The sequence below is a fragment of the Pelobates fuscus genome, chromosome 4 (assembly GCF_036172605.1).
Source record: "Pelobates fuscus isolate aPelFus1 chromosome 4, aPelFus1.pri, whole genome shotgun sequence".
Classification (NCBI taxonomy): Eukaryota; Metazoa; Chordata; class Amphibia; order Anura; family Pelobatidae; genus Pelobates; species Pelobates fuscus.
Window position 1 is genome coordinate 113112041 of NC_086320.1, and position 24298 is coordinate 113136338.

Here is a 24298-nt window from a genome sequence, read left to right on the forward strand (position 1 = left end):
ACATTAAGCATGTACCTGGCAGTGTTTCTATGCTAGAGTGTTCGTTTTCTTTTACCGTTTGCTATCAGATGCCTACATTTTTTATTTTTTTTTATCACTTGGCTAACACACCATATTTTTGTAGTCTCACGGTGGCCTGCCATTTAACACTGGCATATATTTTAGATGTCTACTTGGTGGATTCCCTCATCTTGTTTATCAATGCATAGTTTATGTTGCACCTTTCTTATATACTATTAACCAGCTGTGATAACACACTTGCCAGTTCAGTATAGCTTGACTCTTGTGTACTAATACATTGTGACTATAATATGCAGTATAACATCATTTACTACAGTTGTTCAGTATTCTAGCCTAAATTTTGATGTTTCTTTAAAAACTTATTTTTAAAAATGGTGCTGTTATTTTAATGCCATGATTATGTCTTGCTCTGTTGATCTTATTGTGCTTGCTCCTGCTGTCGTGGCAGCGCAAGCGTTTTTGTTATATTATGAACAACAAAAATAAAGAAACAAAGCACACCTTTATTCCTACAGAAGCAAGTGGTAGATAATAGATAAACAGCTGGCAAAGCGTTGTGAGAGTTGTACAACAGTTGAGGATCTACCTTTTGACCTCTCCTTCTCTACAAGGGGGCTCAAAATGGTTTTAGTTGCTTTGGTTTGTTTTTTTGCACCTGGGACTCTCTACATTAATCCCTTACTGTTGTAAATATAGGAGAAAAGAATACAAAACATTCAAAATCTTGGAAAGTGTCAAAATTCGTCAAGCTATATAGTACTAAATGTTGATACTGTACATATAAGGGACTAATTTATTTTGTAGTATATATTTATTTACACCCATTCAAGATTGTATGTATTTGGGGACATTACACTTATAAGCAATAATGCAGATCGCTAATTTGTTTGTCACATGTTGGATGTGTAAATGATCATTCACAAACAAATTAATTTCCTCTAGGTGTGTTGTGTTCAACAATCGAGGGGTCGCTGGTGAAGATCTTTTGGTAAGTCTTCATAAAGCTACATAGATTTTGAATATATTTCTGAATATGCATGTTTATTTTTGTAACTGACATGTGTTGGTATGAATGAACGCTCTGATTACATGACCACTTTTACAGAACAAAACAAAAATATATAAAACCTGTGTTTGGAGCCATAACAACAACAACAACACACACATTGCAGTTTCTGTATTTCCATGTGAGACAGAAAAGCTATTTGTAAAAGCTTTTTGCTAAACTAGATTTCATAAGCTGAATGTAAAATGCATTCATTCATTGCAAAAAATGGTTGCAATCTGAGCTTACAAAAATAAGCGCAATTAATGTTAAATAATGTAACTGGAGGGAGGGAAGAGATGCTGGTTAGTGTACTGTGGGGAGAGGAAAGAGAAGGTATTAACAGTTTCATATGCCTTCTTGAATTAGTAAATTATTAGATTTTTTTTTTTGCAAGAATGGAGACTGGGATGGGGGGGGACTGAAATAACAGTCCACGTGGAAGAAAGCCTTTTTATCTGAATAACATTTTTAATACAAATACACAAATTGTTTCTGAATTTTTATCTATGGATCTTGAAAGTACTGAGCAAATCCACCTTCTGCAGGAAAATGTTTTTTTTTTTCATTGATCTGATTCCTAATTTTTTGATTTTCTTTATCATGAATTTTTTAATTGAACTTTATAATAGTTATAATAATAATAATTACATTTTGTCCTCTGAGAAGCAAACAGTTTTTTCAGCTGTTTTCAGACAGCCACTATATTGTAGGCAAAAGTGCTTTAGTTGGGACCATCTCCCAGTCAGTGGAGATATGTCCATAGGGTCATATTCGTATGATCATATTGTCAGCTGCAAATAATGAGTCTATCAGTAACCTACTGCTTTAACCATGTGCACACTGTGTGCTGAGAGCTAATAGTGAATCAGGACTGGCCGTCATGTTTAACAGCAGCAGCAACATTTACTAGAAAGCTAAAGTTGTCGTAGCAGGATCACTAGTAGAGATGCAAACAAAAAATAAAGATTTAGAGACGTAGAGAGGGCTAGAGAGCTAGAGTTGGACAGAAAGAGCTGGAGCATTATACAGAGCTATTGTATTGTGTGGGGGTCTCTGTACTGCAGCTCAGTGTAATCCATCACACTGTGGGATAGTTATGGTTATTGTCTTATTGTGTGCAGCTCTGCGTACTCTATGGGTATCTCTGTATTATGCTCAGCTCCATGTATTGTATTGATATCTCCATATTGCATTGGGTGTTTGTACTGTATGGGTATCTCTGAATTGTATGTGCAGGACAGGTCACTGGTAAATTCCCAAAACTGAGAGAGTAGACTTCACACACCAAACAGACTCAGATACAGGGTACTCAATGACTCTATTGTCACCAGGAGCAGCAGCTGTTCTCAAACCTAACACCAAAGTAGCACAAAAGTGCTTATAAGCCCACACAAATCCATGATCTTGTATAAGCAAGTGCTCAGTAATAAACAATTGTTTGTATTTTGCTATTGTGGAGTACGTAATGGACACTCTGAGCTAGTGGGCTTATCTCTATTGAGCGGGGCTTAGCTCAGGAGAGTTAACGGAAGCTCCTAAGCAGGAACTTTAGACTCTGGCAGAAGTAGAGAAGGTAAGTAGTTGTGGGATTCCTTCTATACCTCAACCAGAGGAGGTGTTTCTGTATTTAAGCAGATTCATCCTGTTTTTGCCTGTATAGACTTCCTTGCTTGTCCTGGGGGTGTCCAGTTATAAAGAACTACTTCCTCTAATGGCGATTAGTGTATCCTCAATCATGTACATTCACAAATATAACAAATACAGGTAAAAACGATAACCTGGTCACGAGCGTGAAATATCCAGGATGTGATAAGAAGTAGGTAGACATTGTGAAGGAGCAGGATTTAGATGCTGGGTCCAATGGTGCACACAGGTGTCAAAGATGTGCTTCTCTGGAATTTGAACAAAGGAATATCTGCAATGATTTCATTGAATCTCCTATAAAAGACCAAAATCATGATAGACAGGGGACAAAGAGGCAGAGAAATTTTTCAAGAGACATATCAGCGTGTAAACTGTCAAAACAGCTGACGTGGAAAAAATCTCAAATTCTGCTTTGGTCAAAGGTTGACTATTTCAACCAAAATGTTGCAATTTGTTTTTAAATTCGCTACAATTTACTGTTTAGTGAATAAATCTGTTAGGGGTTTTCACAGTCCAGATTATATATCCTTTCTTGAGACAGATAATACATTCCATTTATTTGCTCAATTTATTTTCAACTATCATTATTATTTTTTGGCAACTCTTAATACTGCATTAAAGCTAGTTTATCATTCAAGAACTTCCAGGAATTTATTTTCAGAACTTAAGAACTTCTTAGACGCTGAGCACTTGGCAGCAAAACACCTTTTCAGTCCTTTGTTGGGTTTTGCTAGTTTTGTACCAGATTTTCCTTTAGTCAGACAGCAGCTACACATTTCAAGAATCTCGCAGCTAAACATTTTTTCAGAGGGTATAAATGATTCTTGTGGTAATTAACTATGGAAGAATAATATCGATCTATCTAGTAGATAGATATTTTGGGAATAATCAGAGTATTTCATTACTATGCTGGGTGACATGTAAAAATTATGTTTGCATTTACATGTTGTTTACTAGGTAAAATCTCATTAATTTCACTTGGGAAAATTATGTATTTCCCCCATGGGCTTGGCCACCAAATTATCATATTTACAACAAGAAATAAAAGGGAATCCATCATTAATTAAATTACACATGTGTTTATATAAAAAAAAAAAAGTTTACAAATAGATTCTCAGGGCAAAGGCATGTGCAATGTGACTTTTGTTTTCATTGATTAAAATTCAGTGTATAAAAGAGGATGCAAACATGTTGCCCGGAGGTAAATTAATCATGTGTTTTGTGTTTTCGAACCCCAAGGTGCTTATTTATAATAAATAAGGGAAAAGAAAATATTAAGCAGTCATTGACTTTTTAATACCAAAAATAAATCTGACCATGCATTCTAAACACCTCATTAAATGGGGGCGGGGCCGGGCCGCCGAGCAGAGCGGCAGCCACCCGCGCTAGCTCCAATCTTAAACGGCATACAAGCTGTAAAAAAGCCCAAAAAACATAGGAAATATTACCTTTTACGAGCACCGGGAGCCGGGGCAGCATAAGAGAAGAGCCCAAGAGATGTACAAGCAGCCGCTCCACACGCTGCAACCGTGAAGCCTGAATGACCGACACAGGGCCTACACATATGTGGAGGCAGCGGAGCTTGTGAGGCAAAGGAGAGAGATAGACGCCGGCCCGGTCCCGCTCCCCCCACCCGGCCGGTGGGGGTAATCCCGGCCCGTGAGTCAGACCTTCAGAGGCTGGGGGCGAAGGCCCGCACGGCGCGGGGCCCCTCCTCAATGAGGAACCAAGATGGCGGATGCACACACACGGCTGAGAGCCACGCTGGGCCACCTAGACCCCCAGGATACCAGATCCTATGGAGGGACCACTCGAGGCGGAGACCTGCCTGGCGAGGAGCCGGTCTGGGCCCCAGGATTTGGTGGTGGTCCAGGGGCTGTCGCCCTCAACTCTGCGAGCCCTGCGGCACCGGGGTGTGCTGACCCCCGGCGGACCGGTGGCTGGGGAGGTGCGCACCGGAGCCGAGCATGTGGCCGGAGAAGGGTGAGGCGTCAAAAGACTGGAGCTCCAACAGAGGTCAGCAGGAGTTGGGGAGGTGCAGGGGACGGGGGGCCCGCGGACTTTTCAGGGGTGGGAGGCTGCCGGACTGCTCCCGACCCTGAGTGCCCACAACGCTGAAAGACTCTCTGGTGCACAGCGGGGGCAAGCCCTGGGTGGAACTGAGGGGGTCTGCTATATGTGGGACGCTGGGGGGCCCAAGCTGTGAGCAACCAGTTCAAGCGCAAGAGACCACCCGAGAAGCAAGGGATGAGGGATTCCCCCCCACAGCGGAGCTGATCAACCACCTCCAGAGAAGGGACACACCTTTTTTATTACTGACAAACTTGGATCACGTAACAAAAACCTTAACTTCTGGTTATGGCATTATTGCAGGTTTCTACCTGCCAGCCTCTAACTAAGCCGACCTGGTAGATAGATATCAGCCAACTTATGAGCTTATAGTAGAAGGAGTATATCCCTTTCTTGCTTACCTAATAGCCGGATGGCTGCTTTATACAAAGGTTATATACATGGCTGCGCCTCAGCCTGGAAATGCGTGCGTTCTGTACTTTACATTAATTCCCAGACACTCTGAGTAGACGCTTAAAGTGCCTATTCATACCTAAGCTTACGTTACCTCCCGGGCCTTACTCCGATTATAATGCAGCGAGGTATTGCTAATAAATGAATACGTGACCTCACAGATTTAACTTAAAACCTAGCTACAGACCTTATTAATTAGCATATTACCATGTCGCCTAAATCAAAACAAATAGCGCATTAGCTCAGTCTATACAGCTCATGTTGTAATGCCTACAAGCGTATCCTTACAAAGTTTAGTATGTGTTTAAGTATATGTTTTGATCAATACGCCTCTGCACAGGCGATAATCTGCATCTATTCTTATACGCTAACAATTAAGCCTCTACGAAGACGACTGTTCACCTTAATGTTTGGTATAAACTACTGCTTAAGCCCCTGCGTGGGCAACCGCTTGCCTTTTTCGAACCAGTTCGCAACATGCATTTCTATGTGAAACAATAAAAATATTCAAACAAACATAAAATAATAATATAAGTGCCTAGAAGACTTTATCATAATTATATCATTAATTCACTCCATTGTTCCCAGCCACTCATGACTATTAAAAAGCAGACCCCCAGCTCTAAAAAGCATATTCAGACCCCCAGCTCTAAAAAGCATATTCTGACCCCCAGCTCGAGCATTCCTAAGTGACCGCTGTTAAATGGCTGGTGTGGTTTACAGAACAGCTTAGTGAAGATATTTCATGGAGCGAGATGGAAAAGATCTATAGTTTTAAAATACGCAATTTAAGCAAAAATGTGCTGCCTCACTAGATGTTGCTGGGAAGCAGCCAGTCTTTTTGTACACTGAGGATGTGTAGACTGAGGATTTCCATCTGCCCAATCTTTTAATAATATGCACTGGAGTGTCCGTGTTGAAGGAGACCGAAGCTGCCCCTATTCTAAATGAAAGACCCGAGACATGGATACAACCCAATCTTAGGAGTAGTGTTCTGATGTAGAAGATGAATTTAGCCGTAGTCAGAGGGATTCAATGAGAGTAGTGGTGAAATGTGTGTGGCGTGACTGAGCGTGGGTAAGTAAGAGTCAAGTATTTTAACTGGGCACTAGTTCTAGGTGGGATAAAGTGGTATAGCGGATGGATGAGTAGTTTGGTTCGTTTTAGAGGTTTGTAGAGAAAGTATATAGTGATCATGATTTTTAGCGATATCCAATATTTTTAAGGTGGTCCCAGTGCCACCACTCATATCTGGTGTCACAATAGCTTACATTTAAAAAAAACAACAACCCTTTTTTGACTGTAATATAATAGCAGTCAGTTTCCTTCACACCTGTGCGTTTCAGGGCCTGCCAAGGCACAGTGTCACACCAGAGCAACTCATATCTGGTGTAACAGTAGTGTACATTTAAAAAAAAAAAAACATGGGGCTTGTTGTCACCTTTCGGGGACCCTTGGTGTTGTACGTGGCTGGGTGGAGGAAGAGACCTTCAATGACATCAGTGAGGACAAGGAACGGGACATGGCTAGCTTGGTATCCAACCTTGTGCAAATGGGGAGTTTGCGGTTGTGCAAATGGACTGTTTGCGGTGCGTTAAACGGGGAGTTTGGTCTGTCACTGTGAAGCGGGCGTAACCCTTACACTACCTGATCGATACAACATCATACCTGATGTTTTAAAGCACGTTATTCCAAACAATTTAGGAATGTTAGGTGACTTATGCCCTTTATGGATTAAAACCAGACTCTGCATCAACTATGTAATTTTCCATGGGAGTTTTGCCATGGATCCCCCTCCGGCATGCCACAGTCCAGGTGTTAGTCCCCTTGAAACAACTTTTCCATCACTATTGTGGCCAGAAAGAGTCCCTGTGGGTTTTGAAATTCGCCTGCCTATTGAAGTCTATGGCGGTTCGCCCGTTCGCGAACATTTGCGGAAGTTCGCGTTCGCCATTCGCGAATGGAAAATTTTATGTTCGCGACATCACTACTGGACACATATTTACCAGTGTACCTCATTGGATGAACAGTAAAACCAACTGCTCCTGTGTGGCAGTTAGTTTTAAAGGTAGGCTTTAACGATATTGAAATGAAATAAAGCCAGCTGTGATAATCTGGAGCTAAGCATTTCGTTTCATGATTTATCAACCAGGCCCAGGGAGTTCCTATAAAGTCCTTCTATAAACTCTTATTTTACAATGACCTGATAAGTGCCCCTGTTTTCTTAAAAAATGCACTAGCCAAACTCCACCTGTGAGACGTAGATGTCCAAGTGGCAGTTTACCGTATGTGTACTCCTTTCAATGTCGTCCAGGTTGTATGCACAAACTTGTAAGCACTGCACTGATGCACATCTTGTCTCCCTTCTGTGTTGTGTTTTGGGTGGCAAGCAGCCTTTTACATAGCACATGGATAAGTATGAGTGGTGAGCCTAATTGCCTCGGAATGGTGCAACTCTTGCACTGTAACCATTATGATGTTTTTAAAAAAAAAAAAAAAAACGTCAGACTGGGAACGTTATAGAAGTCCAAGGCAGATTTATTGGACAATAAAAGGAAACATATTGTCTCCAAACGAGTATTTTTTTCAAGCTTTCATTTTTCTTTGTAATGCAAATGTTTTAAAAAATGCTTTAAAAATCCAGAAAAAACAAACAAAACAAAACAGATCTGCAAATGCTCACTACATAATAGGTAGATTGTCTTAGAAACGATGACATTTGCCAACATGTCAGAGGTTTTCTAACATGTGCTCCGAGATGCCCCTTTCTAATATTATGGCTGTGTAGGTTGCTAAGTCTGCCTATTCAGAAGGACCTGAAGAGGAAGAGGATGCTCATGGCAGATTTATGGCAAAGTTCAGGCTATATAACGTGTCCTCAGTGGAAGATAAATATTCTACATATCTAAAGAGGAAGTTAAGGTGCTTCTATTCGACTCATGCCTGAATATAATGCGGGTGGTGATTCCCATGCTGGGAGACTATGTTAATGTCACAGAAGAAGATGCCTTAAGGTGACATATATCTGAAGCAGCCCCACACTCACATCCTAGACCAAAGTTCCCACATGACACATCTGGTGTGGATGGTAGGTCTGAAGGACAGTAGCTGCACAAAGCACATCAGACAGTCCAGACAGCTATCATAAATGCAATAAGACCATATATTTGAGACTTATGTATTTATTTCTGTTCTACCATGTCTTTTCCTGCTTCACTCTGAGATGGGTTGTTGTAGCACATACCCATATCATTGACGACAGACAAAGTTTAATTTGTCAGATGTTTTTCTGTCTCATCCAAGGCTATAGAATTATCCGTAGGGATACACTTGCCTGGGAAGATTAGCTGCATAAAATATATATTCCTATTTCTTGGTTTGCACAGATTATTTCATTGTATACCTGAAAAATTTCCCTTAACCCCTTAAGGACCAAACTTCTGGAATAAAATGGAATCATGACGTGTCACACATGTCATGTGTCCTTAAGGGGTTAAAGGCTTCATGTGGTGGTTGGACCATCCTTGACAGTTTTTTTTCTAAAAATGGCAAGTATAGATCATTTTTAAATCTCAGGTAGAAATTCCTTTCTGTTATACGAACACTCCTGCTTCACAGATATATAATACATTTTGCCATACCGATGAAATGGACAGCAATTAAATATGCTTAATAGAAACATGTTCCCAACAAGGAGACCTGTTTCTGATCTGCAGATTAAATGCTACATAACATTTAATGTAACATAATATTCACTTTATGATGTAGAATAGCTTTGTGCGTTTGTGAATCCATCTTATAAAGTGTAAAAAGCAGCCTGGGCATGTTTGGTTACAGTAATCGTTACTTGTCTGAAGTCCAAAACACATCAAACTAAAAGAAAAACCTTATTTATGTACAAAATAGGAGGTATGTGATTGGACACTGTCCCTAAATCACTCTATTCTTTAGCTATCCATTGAAATGCAAATTTAATTTAATGTCTGTCAATGAAAACCATTAACTCTGTTTCCTTGTGGCACTGACCACAATGTCGTTTTGTGGAAAACTACACAAAATCCTTACAAATACTGCTCGGGTCCATTAACTAAATACATCTCCAGTGTGAGACTTTATGTTTGTATAATCAGCTTAAACTATATTGGTATGCTAAGCTCCTGGTTGGCATTTAATTTTGTACTGTTCCAAGGTGCTAATCTTCTATTAAATTTGGATTTTATTTATTTAATTATTTTCTTTCTTTCTTAAATCATTTGAAGTGACGATGTGTAATCTTGAATTTCAATTTTCTGGTACCGCAGCATTGACTAATCCGAATTTAGCTAGAACATTAGCATCTTACTTTTGATCCTCAGTGTAATGTTAAATCCTTAATCCTTTAATATCTACAAAAGCATTGCACAGATTTAAAAAAAGTACTATGAAGGTAAAATTGTAGAGACCCAAGTTTTAAAGATGGTCGAATCATTTTGAAGAAGAACGTTCACTTCTCAGGAATTTATACCCCTGACTAAAACATGAAAAATCACTTATAACTTGTATTAACATGATTTTCATGTAGTGATCCCTTTTCTTTTAAACAACTAGTATCACAATCCTGTTCAGTCCTGGCACAACAGGGCACACATTACATTAAAGACAGAGAAACAAACAATGTATAAAACAAAATGTTAGATATCCTGAGAAGTGACTGTTTCCTGTAAAGAAAAATGTGTTTTGTTACTTGCATCCTGAACTCCTTGCCTATCCCAATGATGTTCCTTTATACAGAACTGAACCATGCATCATAGTGTTAGGATATAATAAAATGTAATTACCAACACTAGGTGAATTCATCGTATTGATACCGGAGAAACTGACGGAAGCGAAGCACAGAGAGATGGACACAGGTTTCTTCAGGAAGGAAGAGATTCTTTATTGGATCACCGATCGGGACTCAGAGGGACTAACGTCACCAAAATACCACAAGTTCTGAGCCCCGGACAATAGTGCAGGCTCCTTATATAGGCACATAACTCCTCCCATATTAAGCTCCACCCGCACATTCTCTTGACCAATCAATACAAATAAGAATTAACTTCCTGCTTGACCGCATGGCTTGTCCAGCACAATGGAGGAGGGGAATACTACATCCTGTATTCTTGCACATGCTCCGTACACTACTGATCGTATCTTGCCTCGTGCAACCAACTGATCGATACGTCAGCATATGCACGTACACATGCCACGTGGTAATCTCGGCCTACTAAATTTATTTTTACCGAGATTCCACCACATTCCCCCCTTTGATGCCTCTTGATATTTCACAATTACTTGAGGCATCACTTAACCTTAGTTTGCATACACCGCAAGTTACCTTGAACCAGACCAGACTTAACTTATGATGTGAATCTTCAACACTCATCTTCCTGCATTGGTTCTCCCTGATCTAGAGCCTTATACTTATAAATTGCCATTATCTGTGCAGCAGCCTTCCTCTCTGCTATATTTTCTATCAGGCTTTGCACAGACCTAACTACTAAGGGTATAAGACACGGCAGGAGTAGACACAACATTAAAATCAGTAGGACTCCACCTACCACTGCCTTAAGCCCTCCAAACCACTCATACCAGCTACCAAACGAACTACTTGGATTATACCCTTTCCATACCTGAGTAGGCACATGCGCTAGTTTAACCATATGGCTAGTAAGCTCAGCTATTGCTTGCCCTTCGTCATCTATTTGAAGACAGCAATTGCTCAGGTTAAACTTCCCACATACACCTCCCTCTACTGCCAAAAGGTAATCCAAGGCTAATCTATTTTGGTAGACTGCTGTCCTCATCCTGGTATTATGCTTCGCTAGAAGATTGAGCGCTTGTGATGTCTCGTTAGTAATAATCTCAACCACCGCCTGTAATCTTATAATACGGTTGAGCATATAAATAGGGGTTCTATAACCAAAGGTACCATCTTCTGCCCACGTGGCTGGCCCATAATAATCTATGATACGCTGGGGAGGCCATTCATCATCTTCCCAGGCGCCTATCTCTATGGGTCCCCTTTTCTTCCTATGATTCACATCATACACTTTAACACCTAAAGTCTCACCTGTTTCAATAGGTAACAAGAAGAAGGATGGTTTGAGCATACCCAACACACATGCCCCTTCCCAGTCCTGTGGCAACTCCGAATAGGCTTTCTTACCACAGATCCAGTACAAATTTGCTGGGGCTCTCCAGGTAGATGTGATGGATAAATCAAACCACACATCCTTTAAATTGGCGTATCTAGCAAACGGGTTAGATGGTTCTGAGACATTTGAAGCCGACCACCAAGTTGTATTCTTTGTATCATCATCATAAGCTTTTTGCCCTAGACAAGTTAATTCTCCTACAGAAGTATTATACATTATTCCTTTCCTTGCTATGCAAACATAACCTATGATGGAGGTCTTTAATCTCCACTCAGATTTACCTCTAACACTCCTATGATAATCGGCTTGTGTAGATATTAGTTGGTCAACTGCCTCAGAACCGGATATTACCTCCTTTGCTTCCCAAGGCCATTGGTCTCCCATGTTAGTACCTCCACACACATAGCAGTTGGTAACATTAAGACTACCGGCAATACTTTCAGCTAAGTCAATGAACAGGTTTTTAGCATTATGGGGGATCTTATTATCTATGCTCATCTCTTCATAAAAGGAATGGTATACTTGATGAGTTTGGGAGGATACCGTATCAGTCTCTATCCCTATAAACAATACTGTCCCAGGATCTAAACCCGTCCCGTATATTTGAAACCCAAATAAATTACCATATTTGTCTAAGAACTTATCGGGGTTATTTATAAGTATATGTATGGGATTGCATTCCATAGACTTACAATATGGGCTGGTAGGCAACTTAGTCACTATCATGTCTTTGTCTACTGTCTGTCCCCAAGTTGCCCACCCCACACAAGACCAATATGGGCAAAAGTTATAGTCTTTATTTGGGCATCTAGGACTCACATATTTATTTTTACTACTGGGACAAATATATTTATCATTAGACCCATACGTCCTCTCCCATCTAAGATCCCCACATACATTCCACGGCTTTCTACCACTTGATATCGCCTTACACGCATCAAATAGCAGAACACCCGAAGAATGTACGGATTCTAATACTGTCTTATTAATTAGGGTCCCCTGAGGATCTCCATTCCTGAGAGTCAACCAAATTGTACGGGGTTGATACTCTGGACTGAAGCACTTAGGTTCTCCTATTCCTAAATGGCACACACTATAGTCTATATTTAGGTATCTACATCTCGATACATCTCCTTTACACTCGTATTGTGAATGCCAAATTAGGGTTTGGGAAATATGGTTACCTGTTCTTGTAGTCTTAATGCATACCTCACAGCTAGGAGTGTCGGTACCTCTACCTTCCTGAATATAAAAATACACATAAATAAACATTATCATCAACACATCTTTCGCCGTCATCCTCAGTCTTCGTCCGTGCGAAGGCACCTCAGCTTCCAGGATGTAAGGGCTGCAGGGAATGGAGTTCTGCTCGTCTTCACAGGAGTCCCTTCGAGACTTTCCCTGGCTTATATACTATACGTCGGTGGGCGGACAGGCTTTATTATGGCCTTCTCACTCACGCACCAAATCCCAAAAATAATAAAATTTGTAATCCACAATAGTTCCTCGTTACTCCGACTGAGTCGTGCGTTTTAACCGGATCTTGCAGGGATTCTCTGGATCTGCTGTAACTTGCCAAGAATCGACTGCTGCTGGTTTAACCCTGGAGTGATGTATCCACGGAGTCACTTCGGCTACTTTTATTGCTGTAGGGGTAGACAAAAGAACAACATAAGGACCTCTCCACTTGGGCCCTAACGGTACATTATTCCACTCTTTAATCCACACTTGATCTCCTGGATGATAACTATGAACTGGGGGATAAATATTCACAGGTAATCTATCTTTTACCCATTTCTGTACCTCCTCCATAGTCTTACCCAACTCTACAACCTGCTGCCGGGTAATTCCTTCTCCCAACTGACTTAAGTCCCCCCTTAAGTTACCGAGTACGGGAGGTGGTCGCCCATACATGATTTCAAAAGGAGAGAGGCCCATCCTTCTGGTAGGGGTACTGTGGATTCGCAATAGAGCTATGGGTAAGAGAACGTTCCACTTAAGTTGGGTTTCCTGACACATTTTAGCCAACTGATTCTTAATAGTTCTATTCATTCTCTCTACCTTACCAGAACTCTGGGGTCTATATGCTGTATGAAGCCTCCACTTTATACCAAGCATATGAGTCAGTTGTTGTAGGCACTGATGAACAAAAGCTGGACCATTGTCCGATCCTATAGAACAGGGTAGTCCATATCGGGGTATTATTTCTCGTAGCAGGAATCTCACAACTTCTCCTGCTTTCTCTGTACGAGTAGGACATGCTTCTACCCAGCCTGAATAGGTGCACACAATTACCAGCAGGTAACGATGTCCACCCGACATCACTGTAAAGTCAATTTGTAAATCGGACATGGGGAGTCCCCCCATAAACTGGACTCCTGGTGGCTTTACTGGTCCTTGTCTTGCATTATTTTTAGCACACGTTACACATCTTCGTACAATGGCCTGAGTCAAGTTGGACAATCTTGGTATGTAGAAATGTTTTCTGAGAGATTCTTCTGTGCTGTCTCTCCCAGAATGTGTCCCGTTGTGATAATTTTGGACAATTTCTACTGCTAGTGATGCTGGTATGACTATTCTTCCATCTTCTAGCTGATACCACTTGTTCTCCAAATACTTTCATTGTTCAGTCTTTAACCACTCCTCTTCTTGAGCTGTATAAACTGGAGTCCATTGGGACAGTGGAGTTGGTATAAGAGCAGCTATATGCCCCACATATTCCTGTCTTCCTGATTCAGCAGCACGCTTAGCTGCACTATCTGCCATCCGATTTCCTTTGGTTACATCACCATCTCCTCTCAGATGCGCTCGACAATGTATGATACCGACTTCTTTCGGCTCCCACACTGCTTCCAATAGTTGTAGGATTTCAGCTGCGTACTTGATTTCTTTGCCTTCTGAATTCAGTAGTCCTCTTTCTTTATACAAAGCTCCGTGGGCATGAGTGGTTAAAAACGCATATTTGGAGTCCGTGTAGATGTTCACTCTTAAACCTTCAGCCAATTGTAACGCTCGTGTCAGTGCTATCAATTCTGCCTTTTGTGCTGATGTTCCTTTCGCCAGTGGCCGAGCTTCTATCACCTTGTCTATTGTTGTTACTGCATATCCTGCATAGCGGATCCCTTCTTTCACATAACTACTGCCGTCGGTATAATATTGAACATCGGGGTTCTGGATGGGAAAATCACGAAGATCTGGTCTACTTGAGAATACTTCATCCATTACTTCCAAACAATCATGTTGACTTTCAGTAGGTTGTGGCAAAAGGGTAGCTGGATTTAAGGTGTTTACAGTCTCTAAATGCACTCTTGGGTTTTCACACAACATTGCTTGATACTTGGTCATGCGGCTGTTACTAAACCAATGATTTCCTTTGTAATCCAACAACGTCTGTACTGCATGTGGGACTCGTACATAAAGTTCTTGACCCAGAGTGAGTTTATCGGCTTCAGCTACTAGCAGGGCGGCTGCAGCTACGGCTCTTAGACAAGGTGGAAGTCCGCTGGCCACTGCATCCAATTGCTTAGACATGTAGGCAACAGGTCTTTGCCATGCTCCCAAGTACTGTGTCAATACTCCCACAGCCATTCTTCTTTGCTCATGTACATACAGGTAGAATGGTCGTGTGTGATCAGGTAGACCTAATGCTGGGGCACTCATCAAAGCCTTCTTCACATCTTCAAATGCCGTTTGCTGTTCTTGGGTCCATAAGAAGGGGTCGTGCTCTGTACCTTTGATAGCTGCATACAGAGGTTTTGCCAGTATCGCGTAGCTGGGAATCCATATCCTACAGAAGCCTGCTGCCCCCAAGAATTCTCGCACTTGTCTTCTATTCTTGGGTATCGGTATTTGGCACACAGCTTCTTTTCTCTCTGGCCCCATAATTCTTTGACCTTCAGAGATATGGAATCCCAGATATTTGACAGTTGGCAAACACAACTGAGCCTTCTTTCTAGACACCTTGTATCCTGCCTTCCAGAGAATGTGTAGTAGATCGTGCGTTGCTTGCTGACAGATTTCTTTTGTAACTGCTGCTATCAACAAGTCATCTACATACTGTAACAATACACACTCTCCTGGGATGGACTCGAAATCCAGTAGATCTTGACTTAGAGCTGAACCAAATAGGGTAGGTGAATTTTTAAACCCTTGGGGCAGTCTTGTCCAGGTCATTTGGCGTTTTGAGCCCGTTACAGCGTTCTCCCATTGGAAAGCGAAAATACATTGACTTTCTGCGGCAATTCGGAGGCAAAAGAAGGCATCTTTGAGGTCTAAGACTGTAAAGTAAGTAGCCCCGCCCGGAATTAAAGCAAGCAGGTTATATGGATTGGGTACAACTGGATGTATACTAACAACCGCATCATTGACTGCTCTCAAGTCCTGCACAGGTCGATACTCATCTGTACCGGGCTTTTGAACAGGCAGCAATGGGGTGTTCCAGGGGGAAGTACAGAATTTTAGGATACCATACCGTATGAACTTATCCAGATAAGATTGGATGTTCTTCTTAGCCTTCTGCGGGATGTGGTATTGTCTTAGGCTTACTGGATAAACCCCAAGTTTTAATTCAATTTTAATAGGTGGAATATTGCGGGCCAGTCCTGGTGGGTTGTTCTCTGCCCAAACTCCTGGTATGTTGAATAATGACTCATCACTCCTAGGGTTTTGGCTAATCAACGCTGTATAAAGTCGCCACTCTTCTTCCTTTGGTACGGATAATGTCATAATACCTGAAGGTCCATTAAACTTTAAGGATGTTGTTCCATTTGGTAGGAACGTAATCTGCGCTTGTAGTTTTGATAGCATATCACGTCCCAGCAATTGGACTGGACATTCAGGCATATAAAGGAATTGATGTTTTACTACGTGGCCTCCCAATGTACAGAGTCGACTTTTAAGAACCGGTTTTTCAGCACTTCTTCCAGTTGCTCCTATTACAGTAATAGTCCTTCCAGATGGAGGAGCAACTAGATTAGTCACCACTGAATGTTCAGCACCAGTGTCGATCATGAACGCACTCCTTTTTCCCCCTATTGATACATCGACCATAGGCTCCGCTCGACCAAGGGGGATGGAGCCCGGTCGGTATCAATAGTCCTCCATGACCGTGTCAGCCAATCCTACAAAGTCCCTGCCTTCTCTATCGCGGGACCTTTGCGCTGCTGGGAAATACCTATCTTCCCTAACACTTCCTCTGTTCCCATTGCTCCCTCTATTACCATTACTCCCTCCGGGGCCTCCTCTACCTCTCGCTCTGCCTCTAAAGTTTCCATAACCTGTCCTAGGTCTGTCTCTCTCACACTGTTCTCTTCGAGGACACTCATTTCTCCAATGCCCTTCTTCCCTACAGTATGCGCACTGATTTCTACTTAGAGGTTCCTCATTCCACTTACTATCGCCTCTATCTGGGCCCCGTCTATCTACGCCTGCGATCGCTACCGCTAACATATCTGCCTTTCTACGCATCTTGCGCTCTTCCTCTTTCTTACTTTCTGTTTCCCTGTTCATGTATACTTTATTCGCTACCTCCATTAGTTGGGTGATGGACATACCTGCAAACCCTTCTAACTTCTGTAGCTTGCGCTTAATATCTCCGTAAGCTTGGCTGACAAAGGCGGAGTTCACCATTCGGGAATTATCTGCGTCTTCCGGATTAAAGGGGGTATACAAGCGGTATGCCTCCAATAATCGGTCATAAAAGACACTGGGCGCTTCATCACTTTTCTGAATCACCTCAACTGTCTTCGACATATTAATAGCTTTCTTTCCTCCGGCTTTCATGCCAGCAATTATAGCGTCTCTATAGGCTCTGAGTTGAACCATATCAGCACCATTTACATTCCAATCGGGATCGGTGTTGGGATAATGTGTTGCGGCCCATGCTGATGGATTGGCTTGGTTTAAAGTACGGGCTTTATCCTCTAGTGCTTTAATGGCCGCTTGATTAATTCTTGTCCTTTCCTCATTGTTGAATAAAGTCATTAATAACTGCTGGCAATCAGCCCATGTCGGGTTATGTGTCTGTACTATTGAGGTGAACAGATCAGTCATAGCTTGTGGTTTCTCAGTATACGAGGAATTGTGGGTCTTCCAATTTAAGAGATCGGTTGTCGTGAACGGGACATATACGAAGACTGGGTCAGCATGTGCCATTTGGCCTGCGGCATCGATATAGGCTGACCCAGGATTCAGACGAAGAGGCATCTGATAGTGTTTTAATTGTTGGGTACCGGTCAGTTGTCGGGTCTGTATGGGGCTACGTGGAGGGGCGTCAGTTATGGGTTCCAGTCGGGGAGAAATAGGGTATGGGGATGTGGGAGCTTGGTTTTGGGAAAAGGTTGTAAATAAAACACTTCGAGTCGAGCTAGAAGAAGCTTGACCGGAAGTCTGCAGTGGCGCCAAATCAGGATATTCGGATCTAATGGGGGTTGGTTCCGATTCCGGAAGGGGAGATTTAGTACGAGAGGGGGTGGATTCTGTACTGGAGGAGGAAGCGGAAGTGGATGAGGGTAATGAGGGTAGGGTTGCAGGACTTCCTGCATTTGCGTCACTTCCTCTTAACGGAAAGTAAGGGGGCGGCAAAGGGATCTCGGACTCAGGGGGCGTGTCCAAAATGGGCCTAACACCAGTCCTAGTGGACAAACAAGTCCTAGCTACCATGAGGCGACATTGCTCCTCATGGCATGTCTGAAGCCATTTTGGCGAGTCATTTACGGCCTGTCTCCAACAATCAATATAAGGAAACTGGCCGTAAAGTTCAGGCCTACCCGATACAGCCACGTGTAAGCGCTGTACCAGAGTTGGATCCAAACTGCCACGTGGCGGCCATGTCGCAACCAAAGTAGGCCACTCCCTAGTACACAAAGTGACCAAACGTACAGGAGACATTTTAACCCCAAAATCACAAGTCTTGAATCCCTTTTTAAAATTCTTCACCATACAACCTAAGGGATCCGGAATCGTTGACTGCGACGCGCCCATACTTATCAATGGAACGTCGTTGACAACGAATACTATGCACGCGTACTATTCAACAATCACACCCGTTTCCTCTGGCAACAGCACCACGTGGTACAGTTACCAAGTGAAACGTATACAATAACACAATAAACACTCAGGGAATTCCCGTACACACACAGCTGTTACACCAGTCACTAGATAATCAATATTATGCCCTTTGGCGAAACTATACAGTCACCCACGCTATAATTCTCTATATACGAATTACCCGTCTATAACACACCCCAGTAACATCGTCTTTTACAAATAGCGGTTACAGTACGGTTAGCATAGGTCAAAGCACAAGTTAAGGTCACAATACAATTATTAGTGGTTATGGTGTTAAACATGCAATGGACGACAATGATTAGTACTTATATACAGTGTCAGTAAATATACAGGGTTATGGTACCGTGCACTATAATACAGCAACACACTATTAACACTCTCGCTAGACGGCTGAGCTTGCGCTATCTAACAAGATATACACTTTACTAAACAATCTTTATCACATTTACAATTCCCAACTAAACTATTGGCCAGTACCTTGAATGGACTACCTAAAAACAATCTACATACGTTTTGGTTAGCCACACTGCCCAAGCACCACATATAGCGAGCTAGAGGACCGAATTTACACAGACGCCTTAGTCGATTACTATCAAAAATCTAGTGGGTTCCAAATTTACACGCCTTCCCACTTAGCCAAGATAGGTTGAGAGCTAGCGAACCGAATTTACACAGACGCCGCTTAGTCTCCCGGTCCCTCCGACCTAGCGAACAAAATATACACCCTAGAACGCTAGTCTAGATAAGACACCGGTGTCCGGCTAGGGCTATTTACACCAGAGCCCCGCCTGACTAACAAAATCAAACGGTCTGACTAAAGAGCGTTCGATCGAGCGGTGCGCCTTCGCTCCTTCCCTCCGACAGAGGGGGCAGATTCCATACACAATTCAAACCCCTGATGGGCCTACCGCACAATCGGTATACCCCTAGTGGGTCTGCCGTCTAAAACAGCAGTTGTCTTACCTCCTCGTTCCTGAACCTGAGTTCACACTCATCGACGGGGACACCCCAGCACTTCTCACGTAGAGGCCGATGATCTCCTGGACAACAGACCAGTGGCGCCGAGACGAAGGGAGGTCCACGCAGAAGTTCAGGGGTGCAGCCGTAGAGAACGTGGGCAAAGATAGACCGTCTCACGCCTCTGCCTCTCAGCTACCGTTGAACGATGAGCTTCCCGGCCAATGCACCAAATGATACCGGAGAAACTGACGGAAGCGAAGCACAGAGAGATGGACACAGCTTTCTTCAGGAAGGAAGAGATTCTTTATTGGATCACCGATCGGGACTCAGAGGGACTAACGTCACCAAAATACCACAAGTTCTGAGCCCCGGACAATAGTGCAGGCTCCTTATATAGGCACATAACTCCTCCCATATTAAGCTCCACCCGCACATTCTCTTGACCAATCAATACAAATAAGAATTAACTTCCTGCTTGACCGCATTGCTTGTCCAGCACAATGGAGGAGGGGAATACTACATCCTGTATTCTTGCACATGCTCCGTACACTACTGATCGTATCTTGCCTCGTGCAACCAACTGATCGATACGTCAGCATATGCACGTACACATGCCACGTGGTAATCTCGGCCTACTAAATTTATTTTTACCGAGATTCCACCACAGTATACCAAGCATAGCTAGCTCTAGTACTGCGTTTGGAGAAAACAAAGTTTTACTGCGAAGTTTCCCTGTAAACAAACTATCTTTGCTGTATTCTCAGTTGAACATGGCACTCTCCTTCAGTAATGAGATCTTGGCATATCTATAAGTGGACTGGTGCAGTTAAGCATCATATTAGTATAGCAAGATAAAAAAGGCTGCCCCAAAAAAATAAAAAACCTTAGTCATGGGCAAAAGAAAGTACACCCACTTTGAATAATATGGTTTTACATCTGTTTCTTAGTATATCTTAAAATTAGGTAAATACAACCTCAAATGAACAACAACACATGACCTATTACACCCTGTCTTGATTTATTTAACACAGGGATGTCGAACATGCGGCCCCCCAGATGTTGCTGAACTACAACTCCCATGATTCCCTGGCTATCTGTTTCATTGAAAGAATCATGGGAGTTGTAGTTCAGCAACATCTGGGGAGCCGCATGTTCGACATCCCTGATTTTAACACAAATGAAGCCAAAATGGAGAACTAAGCACACCTTATGATTCAATAGATTGTAGAACCACCTTTAGCAGCAATAACTTGAAGTAATCGTTTTCTGTACTACTTTATTAGCCTCTTACATCATTGTGGAGGAATTTTTGCCCACTCTTATTTACAATGTTGCCTCAGTTTATTGAGGTTTGCTGGTATTTGTTTTTTTTAAGATCCTTCCACAGCATTTCACTCGGGTTGAGGTCTGGTCTTTGACTGGGCCATTGCAACACTTTCTCAGTTTGTGCTTGGGGTCATTGTCCTGTTGCATAATCCAAATTCAGCCAGGCTTTAGCTGTTGAACAGGTGGTCTCTCATTTGACTCTAGAATATTTTGCTATACAGAGGAGTTCATGGTGGAATTAATGACTGCAAGATTCCATGGTCCTGTTGATGCAAAACAAGCCCAAATCATCACCCCTTCCGCCACCATATATTCTGTGTTTGGTTTTCACCAAACGTGGCGCTGTGCATTATGGTAAAACATATCCACTTTGGTCTCATCTGTCCAAATTAAATTGTTATACAAGTCCTGTGGTTTGTTCAGATGCAACTTTGCAAACTTAAGCTGTGCTGCCATGTTGTTTTTAGAGAGAAGAGGCTTTCTCCTGGCAACCCTTCCATACAAACCATACTTGTTCAGTCTTTTTCTAATTGTATTGTCATACATTTTAACATTCAACATGCTAACTGAGGCTTGTAGAGTCTAAGATGTAACTCTTGGGATTTGTTTGCAATTTTTCTGAGAATTGGAAGGCCTTACCATGGGTTCCATTTTGCTGTGATGTCCACTGCATTTTTGGCAACTCCAAGATTGGCAACTGTCTTGAATGTTTTCCACTTTTCCATATACTCCCTCCCCTTTTTGAGCCTTACCTTGGGCGAGAGAGGGCAGGAATCATGAGCCCTGGTTGTCTGGTGAGAGATGAGCATGTCTGCAGACACCACCTTCCGGCCAGTGTCAATCTTTTCTATTTGCTGCGGCAAAGCTCTAATACAGTGCATGTGATGGAGACCTATTACGGTTTCTCAATCTGAGTTTTCTATTTGCTGCGGCAAAGCTCTAATACAGTGCATGTGATGGAGACCTATTACGGTTTCTCAATCTGAGCGCTGGCCATGCAGGCCACACAGGACTGGCCAGTGAGTGAGGTCTTTGATCTCCCCACTGGCTGTGCCGCCCCTCTTCTGCCTGCCTCCCGGATACATATGTCTTGTATAATGATACAATGTAACAAATGTATAGAGAATATTCACATATTAATTATGGTGCAATTTAAAAAAAAAATTTTTAACAGATGAACTTTTTATTAGGAACAGTGTACAGTCAGAGCAAATATGTCTGCCAAATGCACAAAAAAAAAATACTTTTTACATTTATAAAAATTTAAAAACAAAGGCTGCAAATTAAATGTGTCTAAACACAACTACAACATGAGTCAATAACTCATCAGCAAATTAAAATCTGAATTTTAGATTCAGTAACCTTGATCTTAAAATTGTGTAATTCCCTCTTACGGAGATCCTGTTGTTGACAATGAATTGTGATATCTTGAGAATATTACAACTTGGTTTTTGAAAGAATGTATGTCCAGATAGTTCTGCAGGTGCACCTGTAATGTAATTTGCTCCTTCATGAACTGCATTGTGCTTACCATGACTTATTGCTGTAAATTCCCTCTGCAGACCCCAAGGACATACTGTGCGGCAAACACGGAGGACCTGGAGACGGTCATCCAGCATGTACACAATATGTATCCTGATGCCCCACTTATGGCTGCTGGGGTTTCAATGGGAGGGTAAGTAGGTCTCCTTTTTTTTTTTTTATTTGTTGGAAACAAAACCACACATTGTAAAATCAATAATTAAAATAATAATAGAAAACATGGCTTACGTATTTTACTATTTTTATTTTTAATACATAGTAGTATGAAAGTACTTCAAAACACTTTATGTATATTGTATATTGTACATGTGAAAAATGGTTGATTCAATTGGTAGTCTAGCATAATACATGAATATAACAGTATTTTATACTAAAGTTCAAGTGTATGCATTCCTCATGCATTAGTTAAAATACAAAATGACTAAACCTTCAAACAAATTAAAAATATGGGTATATATTCCAGTGAAGTGCCTTGCTGTGATGACAAACTTGCTCTAAAAAAGGAAAATCCCAGGTCTCCCTCTTTAGTGCACAACATTTGATATTTAGAACGTTGCCCTCAAGTCCACACCTTTCATGTATCTCTATTTAGTACCATATGTCCCTATTTTTGACCCAAATCCCACAATCCATCTTTTTTCTCATAATGTCCCTCTTTTCTAGCAGCTATATATTTTTGGATTTATCTTTTACCTGTATACAACAGGACTCATAGTAATATGTCTTTAGAAAACATGTATGAGTCTGTGTGACTAAGACACATGGCATTAAATTTTTGTTTCATGAATTGTTATCACCTGAAATTACTCAGACCAACGACGCCCCTGGCCACTTCAAACTTTGTGTTTACCCTCTTTTATAATATTCCTGTTTGGTAGGAGCCCATATTTCTGAGTTGTATAAAAAGACATTTTCAAAATAATACTTGCTGTCATATGTCTTTAGGCTACAATAAATATGGTATATAATGTATATAGTTTTCTCAAAACATTGAAATGTGAGTACAATCAACTTCAGATCGTGTAATTAACACCACTAAATTCAAATGTTAATGTTTACATTTTCGCCCTCTATTCAAATCTGACTTTTCCCACAATTTCATCTGTTACAGAAAGATGTGTCTGTGAGGAGCTTATTTGATTTTTTTTTTTAAATATAATTTGTTTGGGAGTTTACCTTGAAGTCTTATGGGATATGTAAGGTAGATTTGGGCATTTGTATACGGACAAATGGATTTTCTGACAAATATCTGCATTTTCGTCGAACAAATGAATGGACGCCCAACGTAATTCTTCCATGAGCGATTCATTTATCCGTTCGTTCTTTTGCATTACCCAGGACATATATAAAAAGGAGAGAAATCGTAATGTATTCTTCCTGGTAAAATATTTTATAAATAAATAAATTACATTGTCTGTAATTCAAAGAGCCAAACTAGTAATCCGAATGAAAAAATGGCACATTCATTCTGTGCCCATTCGTTAGTTCTGCTCACTCCCATCAAATCTAAGGGGAGTGAGTCGAACTAACGAATGTGTACCGAATGAATGTGCCATTCATTCATTCAGATTACTAGTTCGGCTTTTTGAAATACAGACAGGCACTGTACTGTCTATTAATGTATGTGTAAGCTGAATAGGGGTTAATACCCTGGCTATGTTTTCAGATGACATAAGATAAGATGGATAGTGCTAGCATTTACATTTAGTTAGGGTTACTCACAATAGTGTGAATTGTCAGGAATTCAATGTGAATTCAAACAGAATTTCATATTTAGAGTATAGCAGCAGAATTGGTATTAATCTCCAAATAACCCAGGCTTTCAGGTTGGTTTTATTGGCCTAAAATTTAAAAAATTCACATTGAGTTCACAAAATTCACACTTCAATGAATAACCATGCATTAGAAATTTGCTATGGCTAGTTCCAATATGCATGATCTCTTGAGCATGACTTTCTAGCTAGATTTTATTTGCTGCTTTAATGAGAAA

At 41.5% G+C, this 24298-nt stretch overlaps 1 protein-coding gene across 2 annotated transcripts in view; it reads left to right on the forward strand.

Moving 5' to 3' along the window:
• The window catches only part of ABHD3 (abhydrolase domain containing 3, phospholipase), a 66662-nt gene that overhangs the window by 31416 nt on the left and 10948 nt on the right, over positions 1–24298 (forward strand). For both annotated transcript variants that reach the window (XM_063451488.1, XM_063451489.1), the window contains exons 4-5: positions 964–1009; positions 22329–22441. In XM_063451488.1, the coding sequence (XP_063307558.1) occupies positions 964–1009; positions 22329–22441 (159 nt within the window). The remainder of the gene's footprint in view (positions 1–963; positions 1010–22328; positions 22442–24298) is intronic.